The 19159-nt window shown below is 34.9% G+C and overlaps 1 protein-coding gene across 2 annotated transcripts in view; it reads right to left on the reverse strand.

Annotated features, from left to right (window-relative positions):
- Nucleotides 1-19159, reverse strand: part of FIG4 (FIG4 phosphoinositide 5-phosphatase) — a 55378-nt gene that overhangs the window by 19967 nt on the left and 16252 nt on the right. For both annotated transcript variants that reach the window (XM_053937231.1, XM_053937229.1), the window contains 12 exons: nucleotides 16682-16830; nucleotides 14741-14869; nucleotides 13152-13252; nucleotides 12552-12714; nucleotides 11900-11997; nucleotides 10901-11034; nucleotides 10320-10436; nucleotides 9876-9921; nucleotides 8528-8676; nucleotides 5787-5953; nucleotides 2881-3019; nucleotides 99-157 (listed from right to left, as the gene is read on the reverse strand). In XM_053937231.1, the coding sequence (XP_053793206.1) occupies nucleotides 99-157; nucleotides 2881-3019; nucleotides 5787-5953; nucleotides 8528-8676; nucleotides 9876-9921; nucleotides 10320-10436; nucleotides 10901-11034; nucleotides 11900-11997; nucleotides 12552-12714; nucleotides 13152-13252; nucleotides 14741-14869; nucleotides 16682-16830 (1451 nt within the window). The remainder of the gene's footprint in view (nucleotides 1-98; nucleotides 158-2880; nucleotides 3020-5786; nucleotides 5954-8527; nucleotides 8677-9875; nucleotides 9922-10319; nucleotides 10437-10900; nucleotides 11035-11899; nucleotides 11998-12551; nucleotides 12715-13151; nucleotides 13253-14740; nucleotides 14870-16681; nucleotides 16831-19159) is intronic.

The raw sequence follows: 19159 nt of genomic DNA on the forward strand, positions 1-19159 counted from the left end.
TTTTTCAGATTTGAGATCTAAAACAATTTACGAGCATTTGTGACTAAAACTTCTTTTTCAAGATACTCTGCAAGGCAAGGAGCAAATATAGGTCCTACCTTCATCAAAAGGAAGAGGCAAATGCTTTAGCACACCTGTGGTCCACCAGTAAGTATAGCTGTACAAGAAAAACAGAAACACAATTGACACAGAAGATTGGATCTTGTACCCAGCCTATCTAGTTTGAACATAACATTCACCCATCCATACAGTGTCACTTCAGCAAACATTGCTGAATTGGAGGGAGGATTTCAACAGGCCCCTGTCCAATTACTTTGCTCTTAAATCAAGAAATTTAAACACACGAAACCACACAGGTATGGACAGAACAGTGGTTTTGTTTCACTTAAAAAATACGTTTCAGGTGCCTACCTCTACAGCACTGAAAATTAATGTATTAATGTCTTAGTACATATCAGAAGTATTTATGTATTTCTTGTTTTGATCAATGGAGGGTGGGAGGAGTGGGCAGAAGGCATACCCTCCCAGATGTTATTCAGATCCCAAAATTTAGGAAAAATATATGAAGAAGTGAAGGTCAATGATAATAAGATCAGATGACTGTCAAAGCAGCTGACAAAAGAAATACATTTTGATGTAACAGCTGTCGTAAGTCTGAGAGCCGTTGGCATATCCAACAGCAAAATTCAAGCCCTGCTGGAAGCTTATTCAGGATTTCTGTAAAACAACAAAGGAAGTCAAGCAGCATTCATAAAACAAAGCACGTTTTAGATTTCATTCATGTTTACACATTTTTATTGTCTCTTCTCAAATATACTTTAATTTCTTCTCTAATTTATTCTGATAGTTTCTTCCGTTTCATTACGTGGAATGAAAACACAATTGTCTTCATTGATTTTTATTTCAAATGCTTGCGTATTCACAATACTGTGAGGGCTGTAATCAGTATTAATGTGGTTATCTCCTACTCCTGTCAATGTAGCCATCTGCAGCAGACACAATGGGTGTATTCCCATGGTCAGGGATAGGCTTGTTAGTGGGATTTAGGAGATGGTACAGGACAGGCAGGAAAACACACTTCAGTTCCAAGAAAGGTGTATATCCTAGACAGTAAGGAATGAGTTATGCTTGATGGCTCTGCCTCTTCTCAAAGTACCATGCTAGTAAGCAATATTCTCCAGTGCCTTCAGAAATTATGCAGACACACTCAGTTTTGTTGCCTACATAGATGATAAGTAACATGGGAAGACAGTCTCCTTTTCCATACTCACTGTTCTTTCCTGTGAATCATTAATTATATAGAAATAAGATATGAACCTTATTAAATATCTTCCTCCTGATGAGGAGGCAGTTACAATATAGAAAAAGCACAGATAGTCAAAAAGAAGTTTCAATTACAGGAAACATCATCTTCCTTCTCCTGTATGTATGATTTCATTATGAGTGTCATTATTTCTTTTGCTGCTGTGCCCAATGAATGTAAAAGAGGCACTACATGGACAGGCAGGAAAAAGTTACACAAAGAACTTGTCCAAATGTTTGGCAGAAACAAAAAAATCACTTAGAGGGTTTTTTTTTCATATATTTATTTCACCTAGTTATTACAGGAAGGTGTCATTTTATTCACATAATGAAACATCTTGATTGTATATTATACCTGCTCAGAGGAAATTCTGGCTAGAATGAAAGGTAAAAATAATTAACAAGTAAATGAAGAGTACCAACATTTCTTTTTGATATTCCACCTCTTTTGAGGACAGTATGTGTGACAAATAAGAGATGGCCTGTTTGAACAGAGTAACAGATGAAAGGGAGACTAGAACATTTGCATATTTGCAATATATCAGCTGAATTAATTTTAGACATACAATAATGTTCAGAACGAGTAGTTGAGAAAATTAATATTGCATGTTTAATGTATGCCTTAAATAGCACTTGGTTGTATGGCTCATATAAGCTACCTTCAAGAGAAGCCTCAGGAGACAATACAAGAGGACTGAAATTCAGAAAGAGCCATATCATGTGCCAGCTGCTGTGACAAGTTAACAAATAAGCAGCCAACAGGGACTGATCACACTGGGTAAACACTTGCAGTTTTGTCCAGACAAAAATCTAAATGCAGATATTCAGATCTGCCATTTGTACTAAAGAGCTTTACAGCTCACAAAATGAATAAAGATAAAACCAGCCAAAATCCTAAGAGATTATTTTGTTGACAAGTTGAGTATTGTCCTTCTTGTCAAAATGGATTTTTTAAAATGCATAGTCTTCAAAAAATAATTTTTTCATTGTCTTCAAAAAATAATTTCCCTCTATGAAGCAATTGAATTATTTTAAAATTTTATACTTTATTACTTCTCTTTATTACCATGCAACTAAGTGGAATGCAAATGAAGAAAAATAGTCTTAAAACAGGCTAGACATAGACTGAAAGGAAGGTAGAAAATCATGGGTTTCTTGGTATGCACAGCTGCAGAGTAAGTGTAGTACACAGAAAAAATAAATGTTATCCTTATCATATCATCTCATATTCAACCATTAATAAATCTGACAATGAAGAATGCACCTATATATTGTTTTGTGAAACTGTAGTAACTGTACTTCAATATAGCACTGAAGCATTTTACACTGAAGGATGTAATTTCATATGAAATTAAACTTTTTAAGTACAACAGGAAAATAACATACTAAACAAATCCTTTGAAACACCAACATTCAGCGTTTTTTGGTAATCTCTTGAAGGTGTTTTTAAGCTTTTGTATAAACATAAAAAACAGTAACCAAGTTTTTGACAGGCTGACCTAATTATTTGATTAGCAACGTGTATTTTTTACAATGTATTAGAGCAATACCAAAAAAAACCAAAAACCAGCAAAATACCTTTGCCTGGTCTGTGACAGACTGAGGGTGTTCTTGTGATGCAAATAAAAATCAGTGGGAAGTTCCCAGAGATGTGGTTTTCCTTCTGCAGGCTTGAACACTCCCAGAAAGAGATTGATAGAATCTTGCCTGTCCGCATCTGTTAGACAAGAGGCACACTTAACACCAGGAGCACTGCACAGCTCAAGCCCATTCAGACACTGCTTCTCTTTGCTCCTCAGAGACAGAGTTTGTGTCCTACGACTGCTGCAGGGCCCTCTGGGCTTCAAGCAGCACCAGGGAACGTCATTTACAGCAGACCTGCTACACTGCAGGGCACGTGCGGCTGGTACCAAGGCTGCCCCTTCGCTTGGCTTCTCCCTCAGGAGCCCAGGCTTGGCAGAGGTCAGACCTCACGCTGCAACTCTCTCTCCCACATGTGTGCATGAAGCACATGCATGGATTAAGGCATGTTTCAGGAAATCTGACATACCTTAGTGAATTTACTGCAGCCTAAATAACTGAAAAATGACTCGATGAAATTAAACAATATCCATATAACACAAGTTTCCAACAAAACACACAAATGATGAATTCTTTGGGATTTTCTTGCCAATACATAGTAAAATGATTAAATTTCACAAACACCTTTTAGTAATTTGGACTTGTTTCCTGTTGGTTTAAATCATCAATTTAGCTGGTCATATTCTAAGCTCCACCAAATTATCACTTGATACGTGTCTTACTTTTTCTCATCCATAAAATTAATTAGTAGTAATTATCCTAAGAGCGTTGAGGTCAACAGATGAAAACACTTTCTTATAAGACTAGACTATTTTTAGATTCATGTATTTTGACTGATAGACAAGCAGTAATGTGTGGCTAAGAGATTTATTTAAGAAGCAATGAGAAAGCCCCTCTCAACCCTGCTCTGAATCTTATATACTGTATGACCCCAATTGAATCACTAAAATTTTCTGAGTCTGTTTAATTCAGGTACATAAAATACACAAGCATTAAAAAAATGTTTCTCAGATCAGAAACACAAGGAAATGCTGATTCATGATCTAACTAGCCCTCAGATTTTTATTTCCATTTTAAAGGATATATGATTAATAGAAACAATAATAAATGCAGTACAGCAAATCAACATCTTGTTCTAAAACTGTTTCTTTTTCTCTTCTTTCTTAGAAAACTTGAAGAATAAAATGATCTCTCTTAATGTGCCACATTAACAAGCAAGCTGCTGCCATCTAAACAGGCAGTGTTGGACAATAAACCTTTAAATTTCATTGAAACAAATATTTTAAAACTCCTTACTCAAAATGCAACAAAGTAAATATGACAATGAATGCTACATTTCAACAATGTCATCTTCAAACACAAGGAATGCATACAGCACCAAAAATATATGCCTCAAATGTGATCAAATAAGTAAACTGGGGTAAGCGTGCAGCACCTTTAAGAAAATTTCATTCAAAGACAGTATTGACTTCGGTAAAGACTAATGTCTGTTTTTGTACTTTCCTACAAGTTCATTGAGATGACAAGATGGACTTTATTTCTAAATTTTTTCTTCTTTTTGTAACATCTTTTTTAGAACAAATTCTTTTATTACTAGAAGACATGCATATCATGACTATCCTTGCAAGCAGACCACAATCCCAAATGTGAGCCTAGAACTTTGCTCAGGTTTCTGCCTAACTATTTCAGTAGCTGGCATAAAAGTGAACAGCTCAGAAATTTGTTCCATCTTCTATGCCACAGTACAGGTGACACTGCAAGTGTGCTACCTTTGGCTCAAAAGAGTTGATGAAGCTAGACTTTATTGCCAATGCAAACAATAAGAGACCACATCACTGAAATAAAAAAGTTCTCCATTTCTCATTTAGTTTGGACAAATATGATACACAAATTATGTGAATTACATTCAGAAAAGTTACTCTGAATGGTGTGCTCTCAACATTTTTATATACACAAAAGCAATAATTTCAGCCAAAGAAATCGGAGATTACTGAATGAAGTATTTCTAGCCATTGTCCCACTCACTGTTTTAAAGTTCACAGTTTCTAAATAATTGCAGTCTACTAAGACAAAGAGAAAAAAAGGTACTTCCACCCATGGCTATGCAACTTCTGTGAAAAAGAGTAAATGAGGACTGACAGAATATTTATAACACAGTAGCACTCAGTGTTTGCCCTTCTGATATGTCTTAGACTGTCCTTTGACCATTCTTTTAGATCTTTTTCAAGACTTCTAAACACACTACAGTATTTTTTTTGTTGTTTTGCATAAGATAAGGCTCAGCATTTTTCAAAGTTTTCCCTTAGCAATGTTGCCCAGAAGAAAGTAGAACACTCAGTGTTCAACTAATGAGTCATATGAGCTAATAAAGGAGTAAGTTAATATTTTACAGCTTATTTAACTGAAAAAAACCCTAGCTTTTTTACTTGATTTTTAAATTTGACTTTTTTACCACAGATTTAACAGTTTGTAGCTCCTATTTACACAAAACAATTACATGCGTTACAGCTTGCTTTGTTTTGAGCTCTCAGAAACAACACAAGAAATACTCCAGATGAAGCTTTCTACTGATGTTTGGATTTACCAGTTTCCTTATATTTGCTGAAGACATTCTGTCCAACATTTTAAAACTCTGTAACAGTTACCTGCTTCTCTATTGATCTACAAATGTCACTGACAGATGCAGTGCTACATGTGTACATTTTCTAAACAAAGGGCTGCATGCTACAACATAGGATGAATAAATATATCATCAAATCAGAATACCTATTTGAGATGCTACTAAATTATTTGGAAATTATAGTACAGAGGAATTCTGTCATAAGGCCATAGTGTAGATTATTGAAGCATCATGAGTAAGATGTTTTGTAAACAATGGCTTGAAAGAAACCACTTAAATTTACCTGAGAAAGCATTACTGTAGTATCTTGAGAGTGTTTGCATAATATCTTTGGAATGCTGAGTCCACGGAGCAATCTTTCTGTAAGTTTTTACTCTGTGGACAAGCTGAGAGCCTCCATATTGCAGAGAAAGCGTGTCCCCATGATCTTCATATAATTCCTCAAATAATCTGAAGGAAAGGCAAAATGTGTCATCTATGAAACTTCTGAATAGAAGTTTTTAAGAGAAAATATAATTAAGTCTTTCTGCAAGTGCAATACAATTTCTTCACCTTTATTCAGATAAATATGTGAAAATTTTATTCAGACATAATAATTACTAAGAAGGTTTAGACTTTGAGATTTTCATTACTTTTTAATATAAAAGAAGGGGCTCACACAGAGTATGCAGTTCCATAGATTCAGGAAGATTAACATGTCCTACTACTTGAAGGAGAGAAAACAAGCAATATATCTTCACTAACCAAGGCATGTTTAATACACTAAAAGGGACAGAACCTATCAATATCTCAAGGCTACATTTTCTGTTAAGTGCACCAGGAATGAAGTTAGCATAACCTTCCAAAAATCTCTGTAGTTACAATAATGATGACTCAAAGGTACAAAATGAATAAACATGACTCGTAAGAAAAGTGTATGGAAATTAGGTAACATTTGCTGGAGCTAGAAAATCTTGATGTAAACAGAGAGCAAAAAGAATTGGCTAAGAATTGACTTGAACAAGGAGAGCTGGCTAAAAAGCAAAAAAGTCCTCTGGCATCAAGAAGTTGACACTATCCAAACTGGGACTAGTCCAAATAGCAAAAATTAAACAAGCTTCCTATCAATGACAAAAACAAGACAACAGTCTTGGAAAAAGAGGCTATCTTAAGGAGATGGCACTTAGTCTAGAAGGTAAGAGACTGAAAAGTGCTTCTCAGAAATGGAGACTATGGCCTTGCTTGAGCAAGAAAATGACAAGGATGATATTTTGCTAAAGAAGACTGGAAGTTTAGTTAAGAGGCAAAAAAACTCAAACCAGAACAAAACAAGCCCCAGTCCCTCCCCAAAACTAAAAATTAAACCCAGTCATTAAACCTGGGGAATGTGTTCCACATCAGTATAGGAAGATAAAGTAATTCAGACATCTACATGTAATACCTGCAAATGAAAGAAGTCCTTGAGGAGTGAAAAGGAAGATAGAAACAAACAACAAAATAAAATTTAAAAAAAAAAAAGGAAGACAACAAAAGCATTGTTGCCTTGTTCAAAAACAAGACAACAAAAGCATTCCCCTAATAAAGTTTTCAAGAAAAGGGACAGTATTGCATATGTAACCTTGCAACCATCTGACTGAAGTTCTCCTGGAGGAGCTGGATGAAGAACAGTTATCTGAGCAGCAAATCAATATTTGTAAAAACTAAATAGCTGTCCAGCAAATCTTCTGTCCAAGGTCAAGTACAATATGATCAATTAGGAGGAAACATCTGCTAAGTAACTTAAAAAAAAAAAAAACAAAACAAAACCCCCAAAATAACAGAAAAAAAAAAATCCTCTAAAGAAATAACCCCAAACCCACTTGCCTCCACAGAAATTGTTCAGAGATCACAACACCATGTATGAGAATCTCATTTGTTTCTTTGGGTTTGGTGGGTCTGTTTGGTTTTTTTGACTAGTAGCCCCAGGAGGCTGCACAGCAACTGGTATTGGCAGCAGGGATTATTTATTCCCAGAGGTAAACCTGCAGCTCCCAGCAGCTGGGACATGGTGGATGAAAGGCACTGCTAGCACACCCAAGAAGCCACCAGCGGGTGCTCTCCCTGGCCACCAGGCAGAGGCAAGGAGCCCCCACCTGCACAGTGAACCAACATGCTGCAGGTGAGGGGGTTTCTGGAGCACATACCAGCTCCAGGCACCAGACAAGTGCTGGAAACTAACAGGAAAAAAGAAGAGGAGCTGAAGGTGTATCGCAAATGAAGGGGACTGAAACCTGACTACTTGTGGTTTCTGAATACAAGTTAGGTCTCCATGCTCTAAAACTATCAAATCATTAGTTAAAATCAGCAATGAAGCCACAAGTTTCACAGTCACAACAACACCTTAAAGGAATAAAAACATAGCACTTTAAGGACTCCTACATTAATTTCTGAAGCATGTGTACAAGTTAAGCAGCTTAGTTCACCCTTACCCCCAAAGCATTTCAATACAAATGCTGGGTTTTCATAAAGAGTTTGAAGATGCTTGTATAAGTACCATTGACACTTGATCTGAAAGAATGCTGAAAAACTTTTCTTCAATAAATCAAAAACCATGAAATCTTCCCAAAGAAAAAGTAGGAAATAGCAAGGTAAGATGTACTTCTATGAAATTACCAGTTTGGCATTCTCCATGAAAGTGTGTATTTACTTCAGTTTTCACTCTCAGTCAGCATTCTGCCTCAAGCAATTGAAGCAAGTATAAAAGACTGGGGTGGAGGTTTTCTTACATTTATTTCAAAACACATCTCTTTAAATTTCTTTTATAAAAAGAATGAAATCAAGCAGTTATATTGTAAGACTGATTAATATCCTTTTCCAGAAGATTGAACTTTCAGCATGACAGGATTTTCTCAAGATTTCAAGTATGAAAGACGTTTTAAACTTGGATGAATAAACATGAAATCATTCCAGCAGAAATCACTGTACAGTTCTTCTATATGGACATAATTCTTCATAATCTCTCGATTCAAAATTAAAAAACCAAGACATACTTTTAATCTATCTTACCTTACAGCATCTGTATCAAATTGTAAATTTGGTTTATCAATCAATCCCAATGAATACAACTGGTAGGCCAAAGCACATTTCCCCACCATAAACTGGGCTGTGTTAGTGCGATCTAAACAGTCCACACAGTTGGTTCGAAGGACTCCAGTCTGGTAAAGCAAACCAAATAGAAGATTTATCTTAGTCAACAAATTACTACACTAATTATTATTACTTTTTTACTACTAGCTAAGTCTTATCAAATCTCAAGTTATGTCTTTACAAAAATTTGAGGAAAGACATTTCTAATAAAAGCAATTCATCTCTAGCAAGCTACATCAGATGGCTGTCATGCCTATTTTCAAAATATTCTTGCTTTTATCATCACAGCAACTGGATGTTCCTTCAACTCACAAACAGCCCTGAAGAAGTCACAATTTGGATGTGACTCACAAGATGTCTAGTCAGAGGTGAACTGTGATCAGAATGCTTACATGTATGTCACTGGTGACTCTCAAATTATTAAAGATAAAATAATCACTTTCGTACTACAGGTAAACCTGTAAGACTAAGATTAAAAATTAACATTAAAAATCAACTAGGGCTGATTTTTTTTAAAGAGGTCAAATTGTACCTGCTCTGCTGTTTATCCACCCTCAACAAACATATCCCAGTGATCAGCTAGTACAGGAATGGTAATATGCTCTCTAACATAAAAGAAATAAAAATTATGAATGGCAAGTCAAAGCAACTAATGGCTTCTTAAGAATATGCCCTGTGTTCAGAGTATATAATTGTATCATTCAGGTATAAATTTGATACTGTATGGTTTGCAGTTTAGTCAGTACTTTTCTGACCTTAAAGGAAGACATTTTTCTAGTTTTATTTTCTTTTAGTTCTGGAAACTGTAACAATATACAGAATATTCAGCACTGGTGAAAATGTCAGTAACCCATGTTCATGTACATGAATATGCTACCAGGGTTAAGTATGTGCTTACTCCTCACTTCTTCTCTAGAACATTTTATGATGCAGTTTGCTAAAATGCTGCTGGTTTAACTTTCACTGCACTGGTAACATTACAGATTAAACAGTAATGGAAACCAGTTTAAAATACAAGCATTTCTCAGACTAAGTCCAGCAAAGATACTGGACTTAGTACCCCAAAGGTTTTGGGGTACCATGCAAGAACTTAAGGCCCTAATTCTCAAATAGATTTCTAGGAAGGACAGCCATAATAATATGTACTATAAATATTAATGTAACAGCAGTCTGTGAGTCATCAATCAGGCATTTAAGTGAAATGATTCACTGTTCCTTGGGAGTGCTGACCTACATCACTATAAACTAAAAAAATATATTTTAGTACCTGCAAGCGACCAGTGGAAACAACACAACCTCCCAGTTCATTCCACCTGAAAAAGAAACAAAACAGAATGACTTTCAAATTATTTCATAAAATAACAGATCACACAATCATGTATTGATCTACTCAGTGACAAATAGTTACTTCTGGATTTTCAGGGACTTGAGAGTTCATCTGCAGCAGTCTAAGCAAATACAGTTTCTATTTTCAAAAAAAAGTTTTATATTTTGTATGTATAAAACCATAAAATCCTCTCGTTAACAACAGACTCATTTACAGTAACATTTAGATGACAATTATTTTATTAGTATGCCTCAAAAGAAGTCACTTAGTAATTTCCAAATTAGTAAGTCTTAAAATAACAAATAATTTAATAAACATAGAAATTCCAAACAACTTTCTAAGGAATAGGTGCTATTCATTATGCATCAAATAAATTATAGGTACTTTTCATCTGGACGCAAGATACTGCAGTAGGAATCGGGTCGATTTACAAAAAATCCAGTCTTCTTCACTACACTTTCTGCAATCACATTCAGTCTGTCTAGGACATTGCAAAGTTTGCTGAGGAGAGGGAAAAAAAAAAAAGAGACAGTCAAGATACATTAATACTAAAAAAAAAAAATCTCACTACATAAAAAGGTTTTCCATAACAAAAATGATTTAAAAACAGGCCCATATCACAGCTTTATTCATTCAACAATAAATTATGTCTATGGTTTTCTTAGATTTTACAGGAGAGAGAGAGACTCTATCTGAGCAATTTTGCTTCTTTTTGATAAAAAATATTACATAAACTAGAAGAGGAAGACATAAAAAACATAAAACTCCTTGATTTTTACATCACACTGATTTTTCTCTACCAAACTTTCTGTGATTCAAAAATATGAATGAGGCAGAAAAGGATGTATGATCATCCTGAATCACATTCCCTTGTTTTGTTTGCAAGTTGCTGTTTTGTTCAGCAACATTTGCTTCAATATGTGCACTGCAGCTGCAAGCACTAGTACAGAGAAGACTTTTTCTACCTTTTAGTGTATTTGGCCATATCCCAGGGTATATATATAATTGCATGCTCTGGGGGTAAGAACTGGTTGAGATATGTCACAGCAGCAACAAGTTCTTCACTGAGAATCCTTTCGTGCTTTCTTTTTTCACGTTCCTTTAGCAAAAAGAAAAGGAATTTAACCTCAAAATTTTCATTAACAAATGTATATAACCCATACACATGCACACATACACATATGCATATATAATGGAAATCAAAAGTGGAAGCTGTAACAACACCAGGCAGTTCTTCATAAATAGTACAATTAAAATAATAACAGAAAAGATAGAAAAATCTGAACATTCTAGATTTTTAACAATCATTTTATATTAGTAGTAAAAGTCACCTGTTTCAACCGTGCATAATCATTGGCTGAAAAATGGTATGCCGTAAGCGTAAAGAAGAAAACAGAAAAAAAAGTGGCAATGCAGATGAAATGGAGAACCACAAAAGATAAGCAAAAACACAGGCAGGAAGGGAAGCATCCCATTCAAAAGGAAATTCTTCTCCATTACTGACAGGAGATGGCTAACAACAGTTCCCATCTCCCAGTCTTACAGTAATTTTTGAAAATTAGAATTGTGTTGCCATTGCCTGAATATAACATTTGTTTTCATAGAGCCACAGAATGGTTTGGGTTAGAACAGACCTTAAGGTCATCTAGTTCCAACCTTGCTTTGAATGGAATCATACTATTTCAGTAGTTATTAGTGCTAAATTAAATTTAGTGATAAATTTATTTGGACTTAGATCTAATGGGTAATAGAAAAAACCTGAAAAGAACAGTGAAAGATTACTGTAAAAAATCTCTAAACACAAGAAATTTTGTGGAAGCAGAGTTATGTACTATATTGTGTAGGATGAGATTTATGAAGAAAATATTCTAATATTAGTTTCAGAAAATAACCAAACAACTCCTGTACAGAAAGAAGCATAATATTAAAAATTAAACACATAGAACATATTCAAAATATTGTACCTTCACAAGATTCAATATAATAATGGGAGAGCCAAATCTCTGAAGCATCTGGTCAAAGTGAAGAGCAGCAACGTGTGCATAAGGATCTGCTTGGTCCACTGAAACAAACATATATTGAAGATGATAACAAGTGAGCTGTAGAATTTTCCCTTAATAGTACTCTTCACAAAAGATGTATTAATTCTCTGGTAGCAATGACACAGTTAAATGCTTTCCCCTCTTTTCATGCAAAAGCTGTTAAAAAAATATTCACTTTGCCAAATGATAGGCAACTTCTTAAATTTTCATGAAATGCTTATAAAGAACAATTATTCTGGCCCCATTAATCTCAGCCCAAACATTTTCCACCATTTTCAACAGGTTTAATATTTTATCCACAATACTAAGATAAATGTACCTAACTTCACACACAAAGTAATACAAAGAAAGCTCACGTCTTCAAACTGAAACATTTCCTATTTAATTTCTGAATGTAAAGTCTAAGATTGAGATTTTTTTCCATAATTTTTTACTTTGAATTAAGGCTTCACAAAGCACAAGTGAACAGACAATTTGTCCATTTTTGCAAGTTCAGTTTTCAATTATTGTCTCAGATATTCCTTTAGGACACAGCACTAACCATAATCTATCACAAAGAATAATTTGTACACACGTGTTATGGGTGGCTTAGGCATCATAGTTGAAATGTCTTGAGACCAGTACAGAGGGACAGACCCTCGAACCTGAACATAGGAAGAATAACTCCCCGCAGAAAATGACATAACTGAAGCATCATAAAGTATTTGTTCAGTTTCCACTTCATTAGCAACATCTCCCTAAACCAAACAGAAATACACATATGATGTAGACATGACATTCAAAGCTGCATGCAATACAGATAATTGATCATTACAAACAGAGCACAATTAAACTGTGAGACACTGAACCACAGTAGTGAGAACAACACTGAAGGTTAAATTCCCATTTGTCCCTAATGAATATTACCATGTTTTAATTTTTTCCCTCAGTTTGGGAAATAACATTAAGTGTAAAAAAACCAAAACAAGTGCCAAATTAGAACAATTAAATTTATAATTTTAGGAACGATTTTATTATGCCAACGAAAAATGTAATAATATCTGCAATAACATCATCTAATAGCATATTTTATAGCCGAACCCTTATCAACCCTCTAAACCATTTCAGCTCTTCAGTCAGTCAAGTTCAAGCTTTCATACTGGGGAAACAACCCCTAAAATCATATTTCATTTACCTCACAGTTTGCTCCTCGTTTCAGAAAACGTGTTCCAGCAAATTTGCTTGATCTTCTGGCTATCAGCGTGACATATATAGGGCGGCCATATATTAATAGTTCTTGAAAGAGAAGTTAAGGTTTACATGTCACATGCAATTTTTTGTTCACTTACTTTATGCCCACAAAAATAAGTTCTAACAAAATGTATGAAACTGATATATCTGATTTACTGAAATCACCCTAACAGTGGTGAGTATCACTTCCAGACTTATTTTGCAGCTGGAAGAGAACATTGCCCTTTCCAACAACCTGTTTTAAGAACTTTGAAAAGCAAATCTACATTGCAATACATCATCCACTTTTCAGAACCTACAGAAGAGAACAGCATTTCTATTTCATGAAATGACAATGGAGGTGAAATAGATACAAGATACACTTAGCAGTGCAAATGCTGTTTTTGTGAATACTGGGATTAAAACTTGGGAGCTTAATTTTCAGGTGAAGTGTATTAGTCACCCTCCAATTATTTGTTTAGAAAAACATACAAATTTACAACTACTTACATAACAATAACTGAAAAGAGGGAAACACACTACGGATGCTTTTTTACAGTCTTTTTCCATTTTACTAAAACCAAACAGAATCAGAGCCTAGTGTGACTACCACTACTTCCTCAGTGTTAGGGAGGCACATGAAAGAGCTAAGAAGATATTTCCTCACACACTAAGCACCTGCAGGCATAATGGTGGTGGTCAGATCCAGCTTTGATTAAGTAAGACCACAAATGAAATAGTGGTATACAAAAACAGATCTAGCTTTTTATCTGGGGACTAAGCCAATGACCAACAGTCTCACAATCATAAAAAAGCAAAATTAAATTTTGCAGACACTACTAATGTTAACTTCATAATTGTATTTGCTTCCCCAGAAATTTTAAGCTAACATGATAGTGATGGTGAATAAAACAGAGTATCTTTGTAATATACTAAATTCTTAACATGTAACATGACATTTCTTTGGACTGTGGCATGCATTTGGACTTTTGCTCCTCCTGCTACAATGTACCCTTTTAACAACTTAAAATAGTATATAGTCAAGAAAAGAGATTTTCACATGTCCTAGTGTTCTTCACACAGCAGGGCTGAAGTTTCATCATCGTCTTCAACAGAAAGACAGTAAATACAAGAATTTCTGCAAATCTCAGTAACTAAGAAATGTTTTAGAGAAGATTAGTAGGAAAGCATTTCTATGGTAATGTCATGGTTTAAACAAAGCTGAAACCAGATCAGTCAGCAATTCAGTTCTGCTTAGCTTTTCTCCCTTTCCTCAAACATCTGCAAAAAAATACAGCTGAGCCCAAAAATCCTCTCAAGTTCTTTACTACTAAACCCCACACTTATAAACAGAACCTCACTGAAAATGCAGTCTACCTCTGTTAGGGTCCTCTTACAAAAACTATAATTCTTACTTAGAAAGTAATGAAAATAAAAGCTAAACAGTAAGTATAAAATTGAACATTATTTATATGACAAAGAAATAATTCAATGTTCAAACTGGGTTTTTTCAAAATTGATAAACCAAAATTCATTACGACAGTAGAAGGATACTTGATTGCCCACAGAATCCATTAATGATATACAGCAGCCAGTCGCGATGAACAGCACTTCTTACTGCTTCCAGAAGCTTGGCATTCCACACGTACTTCTCGTAAGGCTTACTGCAAATCCCAAATACACCTAGGAAGTTGTTACAATAAAAATGCATTAGCAATTAAGAAACAAGCTCACTTGCTTTAAAATCCAGGACATCGGGTCTTTGTTTTGATTTTCCCTTGGCTGCAACTCAGTGTAGCATTTACTCGCATCCTTGAGGTTTGCTGAACACAGATAATTCCAGGCACATGCTGAAGTCCAGCGTTTATGAGGATTTGCAGTTTTTCTAGAGTTGCCAGTCATTGTTGTGATTGAGCGCCTTCATGCAGAAGTTACTGATCTCCTTCAGTACTGAAAAGAGATCTCTACAGAGTACCATCAAGGGATTTGATAACAAGGGAAATAAAGTTGTACATTCTAGTTAAGACAAAAATGCTCTTACAGGAGAACTTTATAATCTTCTCAATTCTGGGCCACCTCTAATTACCTGCTAGGTTCTGGAATATCATGAACAGCAATCCTTTTTTACACAATTCAACAGTTTTCCTAATTTGCATTGACACCAAGAAACACAGCTATTGTAGACCTACAAATTAAAATTCTGTTTCTGATATATCTGGAATCAGAGTCTTGTTGTTTCAAATATCAGGACCAAGATGACAACTGTCGCTGAATGGTGGTAGAGGGAATTGAATGAATCTGAAACTTAGAAGAAAGAGGACAAGAATTATATTGCCTATATTTTTTCACACTTTTTTCAAATGAAGTTTCTGACAGGACAAATTATATGGCAGCAGTATGAACGCCAATTATAGCAGACAACTACAGCAGTCAAATGTTCCACTGGAGGAAAAAGGAGTTCTTCTTACAGACTGCAGGTAAAAATGCAACTGTTGAACAAACTGTTGTTACCTAGACCCAACTTACTGCAAGCCCAGGGTAAACAGATGTAACCGAAATATTTTCATGGAGTTTAGACTGTCAGCAGAAGCTGGTCACAAGCACTTAGCCAGCAATTTTTCCTCTTTCTTACTACTAGCAGCATTACTTTGGTGAGAATTAATTCTTAAATGACACGTGGCTATTTGTTACACATATTCTATGATTAGACAGGTGAGTAGCACACAGTGCTGATGGGGTCAAGGTTAGGGCATCTTCATTTCTGATTGTTTTTACAATGATATAGAAGAGATGGTGCCTTTGTAAGGATTCCTGAGGGATCCTCCAGATTAGAGTCTTTGCAGAAGAGGAATTATTGCTCTCTTCATTCCTTATGGTCCTTTCTGATATTTGATAACCAGTTGCTGGTACCTTGATATATATGACCATGCTACTAATATCTTTTTCTTGGGGGCATGGGGGTTACATTCAACAGAATAAAATCCAATATTAAAAATTTTAGGAGAAACTTTCTGTGTGTGTGTGTACAAAGAAAAATAGTTTTTCCCTTTGACTGCTCATCTTTATACTCTTATGGATACACTAGATCCAAACTGAAGCCTAAAGTTTCCACCCGAAATGAGTAATTTTTCTTGACAGGGGTTGCTACAGTAAGATGATGCTAACTTCATATGGTTCCTCTGTTGTTAGTATTCTCCAATATAAAACAAAAAAAAAAGTATTGGTACTTAATCAGTTATTGCTTCCCACTCTCTCTGTAACTCATTCCTGTTGGAAGACTCAGAAGTCAGTTGAGTAATCTATTGCTGAAAAATGTCAGCATGCTCAGTCATCTTCCCCAATTGCAATGTAACTTAAAACAATGACTACACACTTCTAGAAATTGCATTATTCACATTGAAATATATTTGGCACTTCACAAAATCTTTTATTAACTCACAAGTGTTAGGACACTACTGACCAACATCATCAATTTAATTAGATGTGTTTTCTTACCACTTCCCCCCTGTGTTGAAAGTCCTTCATCTTCAAATATATCAAAACTCTCTTGCCGGGTCTGGGTTGTTTCAGTTTTTAATATCTCAAGTGGCATTCTCAGGACAGTAAGATTATACTGAAGGGAGTGAGATAGATCATAGCTGTAACTGATAGACAGTTAACATTTATTAATAATTGTAGATGCAGAGGAATTTTCTGAAAGCCCTTACTTTCCATCTGTACTTGTATTTAACACAGTACTATTTTTATAGAAAAGACTTTTGAACAAGAAACACAGATTCTGATTCTATAATGGCAAATGATACAAATGATTTCCAAAAGAAGATTTACAAACACAGAAACTGTTTACAACGACTGAAAAAGTGTTTATATTCTTCTTTTAACTGAAAACAACACATATCTCACATATCTTTTAAACAAAGTATATCAAAATCTTAATTCACCATGTCCCAAGAAGCATTCCAGAAGTTTTAAAAAAGCTATTCCATCAGAAATATCTATATACATTGACAACCTCATTTTTCTAAGATTTAAGTACTGCTACTTTCTAACCTCTACCTGAACTCAAAACAGCCAAAAAACTGGTCTAAAAAAAACTGGTACAAAAATGGTATCCGTCCCCAAATTTATGATTGCAGCACAGTTGCATATTAAGGTGCCGGCTGCTGAATAAAGAAAAGGTTTTTTTTTAATTCGTTCCATAATAGTTACAAATTTTCCACCTCATGTCTCTTTTACTAACACTCTATACTAATGGCTAATTTTTTTAAGCTACTAGGCTTCTTCCAAAGGAGAAACCAAAGGTACATTACACTTAAAATCACAAATACTCATATATTTCCATTTTAGTCTAAGACAGCATCAGTGATTACTGGCCCGCATGTAAGTTCTAGATATCCATTAAAGAGCTAAAGAATTATTTAAACATTAGACATTTAGATTTATCAATAATGATAACAACATGTAACCCATGCATCCACATATTTCCATAATAATGTCCTGACCCATCTGTTAGGGGAAAAAAAAAAAATCTGTAACATGCTCTGGTTGCATATAACAGAACCTTTAAACAGTATCCTAGTAAGAGACATGTTCAGGCTGTTTCCCCCACTCTCCCCTTCGACCAAATATTTTCTTATAATTTTCTTCAGGATTTACATAAAAATCATGCAGGAAAATGTGTTATGCTTTCAGCCAAGAACAATTTAAATGAAGCTGATAGATTAAAAAGATTCTAAACAATAAGAAAGAATACTAGTATCATCCTATGTTTCTCCTTTTGAAACTGAAAATCAGGCTAAATATGCAGTTTAAACACAGAGCACAAAAATATTTTATGAAAAAATTCTTTTAATGAAAAATAAAACATAAACAGTAAATTATCTGCCAGTAGGAAAGTTTTCATTTATGCCACACAGGATTTGTGCCAAAAACACACTTTGTATAAGTCATTCACTTACTCATTTTTTTCTGTACAAGAAATTTTAAATATGTAGTTTATCTTCATTCTACAGTTTCAGCTTGGAGAAAATAATTCTTTGGGAAGACCTCCCTATGGCCTTCCAGTACTTTGAGAGGGTTTATAAAAAAGGAGGGAGAGCAACTTTTTACATGGGCAGATGATGATTAGACAAGAATGAATGGTTTTAAACTAAAACTGGACAGATTTGGGAGGAAATTCTGTACTGTGAGTGCAGTAGGGCTGGAACTGGATGATCTGTAAGGTCTCTTCCAGCCCAAACCATTCTATGATTCATTTTATGATAAACGTGTTTGTTAGAGTCACGTAAGAATCTTCTCCTTTCCTGTCTATGTAAAACCACAGAAACAGCACAAATTTGTCATCTCCAAGCAAAGGAGGTTGTGGGAAGAAGTTGTATAGAATTAGGGCTGGGAGACAATGCATGGAAGAAAAACTCATGTTTTACACAGCAAAAAATCTTGCACATGCCAAAGCATGAAATACACATAAAACTTGGGTAGGTTTTATCTTCACAGATCAAGCTGTGAAAGCCTTCATTTTCCAAGAAATTTCATTTTCATCTTCATGACTGACACCTTTTGGTAATTGCAAGAGGGATTTTTAAATTTTTTTTTTTTATCTTCAAGTCTTCTTCTACTACTGCCAGGTTTACCATCACATTTCTCCCATTTTTGTGCTGTCCCAAAAATCTCACTTAATAGTAGCTGGGACACAGAAACTTGCCTTCAGTATGGCATTCATGAAACAATAAACAAGAGAACTGCAATGCCTAGAAAGCCCTATGAAAGACATACCCCACAGAGGGTGTATCTTAAATGAGGACCTATATCTCTACCTTTGCTCCAGAGTCAAGGCAAAGCTTTATTTATGGAAAATGAGATCAATAAAGAATAAATAACAAGACAAGCAACCCCCCTGAAACATTATACTTTTCCAAAGAGAGAACTTCTGCATAATCTGGCAAGGCTGAACAGTCAATGGAAACAGTAGTT

This window comes from Vidua chalybeata, chromosome 3 (genome assembly GCF_026979565.1).
Source record: "Vidua chalybeata isolate OUT-0048 chromosome 3, bVidCha1 merged haplotype, whole genome shotgun sequence".
NCBI classification, from domain to species: Eukaryota; Metazoa; Chordata; class Aves; order Passeriformes; family Viduidae; genus Vidua; species Vidua chalybeata.